The following is a 7,076-nucleotide window of genomic DNA, read 5'->3' as shown; positions in this document are numbered from 1 at the left end:
CCTCTGACAGATAGCTATAGAAGCGCTGTAGTATGTAATGCACAGGCACATGAATCAACAATGTAATAAAAAAGAAGCTCAAGATCATCCTGGGATACATGGATTCTTTCTCAAAAAATGAAAAAATATCATGTTCATTAATCATAACATTTAAATTAAGGATTATTCAGCTTGTTGGGAAATCAGTCTTTTCAGTATACCTTTGCAGTGCTTGTATAAACTGAGGACTGAATCACAAAGGCATTTGTTTTATGGCTTTGTGTTTCTAAAGTCATTGTGATTTCTGAAATACAAATTTTAACAAAGAGAGGATGGAAATAATTTCCTGCTCCTCTTTACTTACAAGCAAGTAGGAGTAATGTTTTGTATTTATTACTAGAGTGTGGAGAATTGTAGTATATTGTGTGAATCTGTGTACATTTGAGGACATGGTCATGGTACTTCTGGTGAGTCACTAGATTTTAACCTGCTTTAAAGATGCTACATATTGTAACAATGAACAATTTCTCCTTTGTTTTTAAAAGACTATGTTTAGTTCCAATCGTCAGAAAATTTTGGAAAGAACTGAAACCTTAAACCAAGAGTGGAAGCAGCGGAGGATACAGCCTGTGCACATCATGACTTCTGTGAGCTCATTGCGCGGGACTAGGGAGGTTGGTTAACACAGTGTTGCAACAATTCTCAACACATTTGCTTTCTACTTATTGTAATGTTTATTGCTTATTGAGAAGAATTCACAGACTTCAGGATGTCTCTCTTTCATTGCTACTTGTTTCAGTGTGTATCAGTGGCAGCCTTACCACACTACAATCATTCCTTTAACAGCTTGGTGTGTTTTAGGGTATATTTTGGCTATTTAGGCATACTAGACTTAAAAAAAACTTTGAGATCAAATCTCTAAAATGCTCAGATTAGTATTATTTAGAGCCAGGCTTTCTAACTCACAGTTGCTTTCCTCCCTGTCTCCTAAATAAAAATTAGCCATTTTTAAGAAATATTTCTTTTTATATTTATGATCTAAGAAAGATTCTTATTATCCATTTTGTTTAAAGACTGAGAATTTAAAAAAATTCAGTGTTCCAAGATTGGTGTTTTCTACAGTTACATTTTCTGTGTGAGGGAGATCTTAGTTACCATTAGATAATTTCTTATTTTCAAAGAAAGGCAAAAAATAAAAATCCTATAGTAAGGGTAGGGAGAAATGTAATTATCATCTCAAACAAAAGTCTTATGGTAGAGTTTATTATTAAGTATCGCATCAAAACATACTGCCAGCAAGATGGTAGGGAATGGCCGAGATCTAAATAGAAGAGAGCTGCTTATTAGGATTCTGGTTTGAACATTTCTATTTAGGTGCCTTGTTTTATACAGAAAGATATGATAAAGGGTGTTGAGTGTAAATTCAAGGAAAAGCAAGTGATTTGGAATTAAGATTATACGATCGTAGATTATTCATGAATGCATAAACATGGAGATCACCTTTTTATTCTAGTAATTATCTCAACGAGCATTTTGATATATAACAGTATTATAATAAACAAACCATAATTTGCTGTCACCTGAGGCTTGTGGAGGTTGTGTGACACACAGGCTTCAAAGGCTTCTGTGATGATTCAGTGGCATTTTCACTGATAATACTATATACATGGTGACTTTGGGGATGTTCATGGTGGTATGGTCTTGGTAAGAGTACATGATTTGGAAAAGTTCCTAGTTCTTTATAGTTTTTAGGTGAGAAGTCTTTAAAGTCTGACTTATAATTTTACAAATATTTGTGATTTAAAATTCATGGTTATAATAGTGAACCCCCCGATCTTTTAAAAATCCTTATTTTATGTATATGAGTATTTGTCTACATGCATGTGAATGGACTGTGTGCATGCCTTGTATCTAAAGAGATGAGAAGAAGATATTAGATTTCCCATAATTGGAGTTATGGATAGTTATAAGCTACCTTGTAGGTGCTAGGAGCTGAACTCGGTCCTCTATTAGAGCAGCAAGTACTTTTAAAGTTTAGTCTGCTGTCTTTTTAAAATTTTTGAGTATTTCATTCAGGAGTACTGTCTTTACATGGTTTCCATTCCTCCTCCCCCCATTCCCTCTTAAATTCAGGAGTTCTTTAATTATTCCCCCATCCACACACACACACTGAGTCCATTTAAGTTGCTTGTAGATGTATAATATTTTGAATATTTTATCTTAGTAATTTTGATAAAGAATAAAGAGTTCACATTTTGTCCCTGTGGAGCATTTTAAGCATAATTCCTTGTTATTGAGATTCAGAAATAATCTTAGCAATCTTGGCCACAGAATTTTAATTCAGAATATATTTCCTTTTTTAAAAGGTTTTTATTTTCTATTCTGTGTATATGTGTTTGTGTGTGACTGTGAATGTAAGTACAGTGCCTGGGGAGGCAACAAGAGGACATCAGATCCCTTGAAGTTGAAGTTACAGGCTGTTGTGAGCCACCTGACACGGATCCTGGGAGCTGAGTTTAGGTCCTCTGTAAGAACCACAAAGGCTTTTAATGGTTGAGCCATCTCTTTAATTCCTTTCTCTGTTTTAAAAAAAATATTTCTGACTTGAAGACAGTGATGATATATTATGCATTCATTTTCTTTGGTCTTCAGTTAATCTTTTAAAGAATTACCCAACATCAATATGTCATTAAGCAACACTAAAGAATACATACCTTGTTGCTTATGTGGCTGTTTATCAGAATATAGTTTCCAAGTGACTTGCTTTGTCTTAACAACTAGAAAAACTTGTGAGTCTTCATTTTTTTTTAGCCGGTTTTTTTTTTCTAGGTTTAGTGAAGAAATTGGTATTACCCTTGATGTTCTTAGTGTATTTCTTGTACATCTGTCAATTTTCCCCCCCACTAAAAACTATACGGTGTTTTTTCTTTCTTTCAGTAATTTGTTGTTCCCTGTTTTGAGATAGGATCTCACCATGTAGCTCTAGCTGGCCTGGAACTCACTCTTGTTGACCAGACTGGCTTCAGAGATCCATCTGCTTCTGGGGTTTGAGTGCTGGAATTAAAAGTGCATGGTACCCTGCTTGCCCTGGATTATTTTTTTTGTTAAAAAAAAATTTTTTTATACCGTGAATGCCTTGCTCAGGTAATGCCTTTGTGCTAGGTAAATGACATGATAACAATATGCCAGGCACATGTATAATAAGATGTATTTGTAAGCATCTGTGTCTTATGAAAAGAGAATTTTGGTAAGTGTAGAGTTGTTTGCAATAGAAATAGCATTAGATGTATATAATGATTTTTATATTCATGAAGAGTTTTTAAACTTTTAATATATGTAGATTTGCTCCTCCTAGTAATATTTGAGGTGATTAAAATTATTTGCTTATTGATATTTACAAGTGATTTAAAAAATAAAGTTCTATTAAAATAATAGAATATAACCATTTTTGCTAAAGAAAAACCTAGGTCTATTTTACATGTAAATAAGTACATGATTGCATGGCTTATTGCCTTGTAATGCACATTACTTAGGTGAGTGTCAAGAGAAAGTTCTAGTTACAATTTGTAAGGAAAAAAAATCCTAATGTAGCTAAGGTGTCAGTATACTTTATTCCCCAAACATTGTCATTTAGCAACATTTCAGTACTCTGAAACATCCTTAAGTTCAAAATAGTAGCATATTTCTTGTAATTTTTGAGACCTCAAGGTTTTAAAACTAGTGTGGTGGTATATGCCCTTAGTCCCAGCAGGCACAGTCCCCATAGCTCAGCCATGTGACTGTGGCAGTCCCTGCCCCTGCGGCTTCACTGCTCTGGTCTCATACTTTCTCCATGTTTCCAGTGAAGCTTGTACCACTGGGCAAGGAAAGACCATTTGAGAGAAGCTTTCATTGGGCTTAGTGTTGCAATAACAGGGAAGAAGGCGCAGGAGAGTATCTTCTAGCCCACTCACTGAGCTTTAATAGCCTGCTGGCATAGCTGAAGAAAGGCTGTTTGGATCAGTCTCATCATGCATTTATTTTGGACCAATCAGCCTTGCCTCTTAACTATGACTGGTGTTAATGGAGGTTTGTATATGGTACCAGTAGTACCTAGCCTTGTATTTAGTCACAGTCAAAGTAGTCCCTTTGGCTAGATGACTTGGGGAAAGTGATCCCTGTCTGGCCTAGGTGAAACTGGTTGCAGTGTCATCTGGAGTTCATCCAGGCTTGTGATGGCTAAAAGTTTGATACTATCTCAAAACAGCCCTGGCTGCCTTCGGAAGCGAGGGCTGTCAGCTATGATCATGCTGTAGTCATTTTAAGATGTCTAAGGTGTGACCTAGACACCTGGTACTGACATTAAGGGGTAATTCATTATAGTCAAGGCAGCCAAGAATTGTCCAACAGCTGAGAATTAGGAAGTCAAATTGTCTTATTGCTAGCTGTCTGCTTCTTACAGGAAATGAACAAACAACTTAATGTCATTTTTTGAAAGAATGCACCTTAGTTTTTTTACATTTTATTTATGTATTTATTTATTCATTTATTTTTGTGTGTGTATGTGGGAGTTAGCTCTTTCCACCATGCATAGTAAGGCATGGTAGCAGGTTTGTTTTTTACCCTCAGAACCATCCTACAGGCCCACTAATAGTGATTTTAAACATACTGTCCCAGGGGAAACGGGCCCTCTCATCTGTCTCACTCCCACTAGCTCTATATGGAAATGCCTCTTTACACAGGATATTGTTAGAGTGATAGATACAAGTTGTGTTACAGTTTGCCTTAACTCAGAGATGTTGAGTGTTTTGCCTGCATGTGTGTTTGCATATGTGTGCCTCATACCTGAGAAATGAAGAAGAGGATGGGCTTGGAGTTACAGAGACTTACTTGTAAGATCCCATGTGGGTGATGACAGCTGAACAGTCAGTGATCTTAACCATCTAGAGATCACTTTAGGCCCCATTATAAACTTCCTAACTTCCTTCCTTCCTTCCTTCCTTCCTTCCTTCCTTCCTTCCTTCCTTCCTTCCTTCCTTCCTTCCTTCCTCCCTCCCTCCCTCCCTCCNCGTGTGTGTGTGTGTGTGTGTGTGTGTGTGTGTGTGTGTGTCTGTGTGTGTCTGTGTGTGTGTATGCATACTGCTGGATGCTTTAAAATTTTTATTTTATGTTTATGGTATTTTGCTTGCATATATGTCTGTTCATCACTTGTGTGCCTGGTGTCCGTGAGGTCAGAAGAGGGTGTCGGATACCCTGGTCTGGAGTTTGGATACTTGTAGACCACCATGCAAGCTCTGGGAGTTAAACCTGGAATTAATCCTTAAAGAGCAGCTAGTGCTCTTAACCACTGAGCCGTCTTTCCACCTTCTTTTTGTTTTGAACTTATTTTGGCATTTGGCCCAAGTTAGATTGGGGTTTAGTTTTTTTTTTTTTTTTTTAATTCTTCACATTTTCATGTTATCCCTGATATATTTGGTTATACTTTAACTAACTTTTTTTATTTTTATGTTCCTCAAGGGCTTAGAAAGTCTTCTGGATTATAAAATACACATCTTTTAGTTTTCTGTTTTTGGTTTTGTATTCTATGAACTACTTAACCCATAGGCATTTTCATGGCATAAACTGTGTGGAGGTAGGGTGAACTTTTTTTGTTTAGCTGTCTAGTTGCTTCAGTACTATGTTGACTAGTCAGTCAGCAGTAAAGAGCACTTAACTACCTGTTGGCAAAATTAGCAGAAGCTGCTGACACTACAGGATCTCCTGTGCCAGAATCTAAATGTAGCTCACTCTATGGTTACGGCAGCCTTGTCTGTGTTTAGTCTCTGTTGCTCTGTTTCATTCAGTTTTTGAAATAGATTTGCTGCCGTAACTTGTACATAGTGTGAACTCACATAATATTGTGTTTGTCATTTAGTCTTTCCTTTTAGTTGTAGTAACAGTTTAGTTTTCTTTCCATGACACTATTATTGATGTAGATACTTAAGACTGCACATACACATGTCTTGGTGTCCCATTGTCTATCCTCTGCCCCCTTCCTGCTTTCTTCTCTTCCAAGTGTTTTAATTTAATACTCTCCACCCCCACCCCCCACCCCCCACCTCCATGATTTAGATTTATGTTTGAGACAGGGTTTCATAGTCTGGGCTCACCTTGAACCCTTGAAGTCCTTATTCCTCTGTCTATCAAGTGATAGGACTATAGGCACCTGCCATCACACCTAGCTTTTTGAGTATTTTGTAGTTTATGTCTTAGTACTGGCTTTGTGATCTCCAGTGTTTTAACAAAACTGGTTTTTAGCAGAAGAGCATGTAATTTTGGGTATATTTTACCCTTATGGCCTAGTCAGATTGTCTTGGGTTTTGTCATAGGATTAGGATCATTGTTTATGATCCCCATCATTTAGGTCAAGCTTCTGAAGAGGATGCAAAGAAGAGTGTTAAGGAGCCTAATTATATTGGCTAGGGTTCTCTAGAGGAACAGAACGTGAAGAATGAATCAGACTGTTTGTCTATGTAAAGGTACAGAGTTAGTATAATGACTTACAGGCTATGGTCCAGCTAGTCCAACAATGACTATCCACCAACAGAAGGTCCAAGAATCTAGTAGTTGTTCAGTCCATGAGGCTGTCTTATCTGGTCTTTAGTATATGCTGGAGTGCTAAAGAAGTAGGCTCTCATGCCAGTGAAAGAATGGACTTGCCAGTGAGAGCAAGAATAATCAGAGAACAAGCTTCCTCCTTCCATGTATAGGCAGCCAGCAGTATGGCCTAGATCAAAGATGAATCTTTCTACCCCAAAGATCCAAATTAGAAGCAGGTCTCCCACTTCAAATAATTTACTTATGAAAAAAATTTCTCATGGGTAGGCCTAGCCATTTGGGTTTTAGTTAATTTCAAGTGTAGTCAACTTGACAGCCAAGACTAAAAATCATAAGTCCATCTCTTATCAACCTGGCACACAATCATATCTTTTGATATCATGCTTAATTTCCAAATGAAAACAATAACCAGGTCATATTTACACTTAACATGATATAATTATCCTTTATACAAACACATTATAAACTTAGAATAGGTGGCAATGTTCCTTGAGGGACATTCTTTTTTTTTTTTTTTTTTT

At 36.8% G+C, this 7,076-nt stretch overlaps 1 protein-coding gene across 1 annotated transcript in view; it reads left to right on the top strand.

Moving 5' to 3' along the window:
- The window catches only part of Ezh2 (enhancer of zeste 2 polycomb repressive complex 2 subunit), a 63,047-nt gene that overhangs the window by 18,327 nt on the left and 37,644 nt on the right, over positions 1-7,076 (top strand). The window contains exon 3 of the mRNA XM_029478205.1: positions 525-653. Within this exon, the coding sequence (XP_029334065.1) occupies positions 525-653 (129 nt within the window). The remainder of the gene's footprint in view (positions 1-524; positions 654-7,076) is intronic.

The sequence above is a fragment of the Mus caroli genome, chromosome 6, assembly GCF_900094665.2.
Source record: "Mus caroli chromosome 6, CAROLI_EIJ_v1.1, whole genome shotgun sequence".
Lineage (NCBI taxonomy): Eukaryota > Metazoa > Chordata > Mammalia > Rodentia > Muridae > Mus > Mus caroli.
Note: the sequence above shows the minus strand (reverse complement) of the source record. Positions and strands in the feature narration are given on the sequence as shown.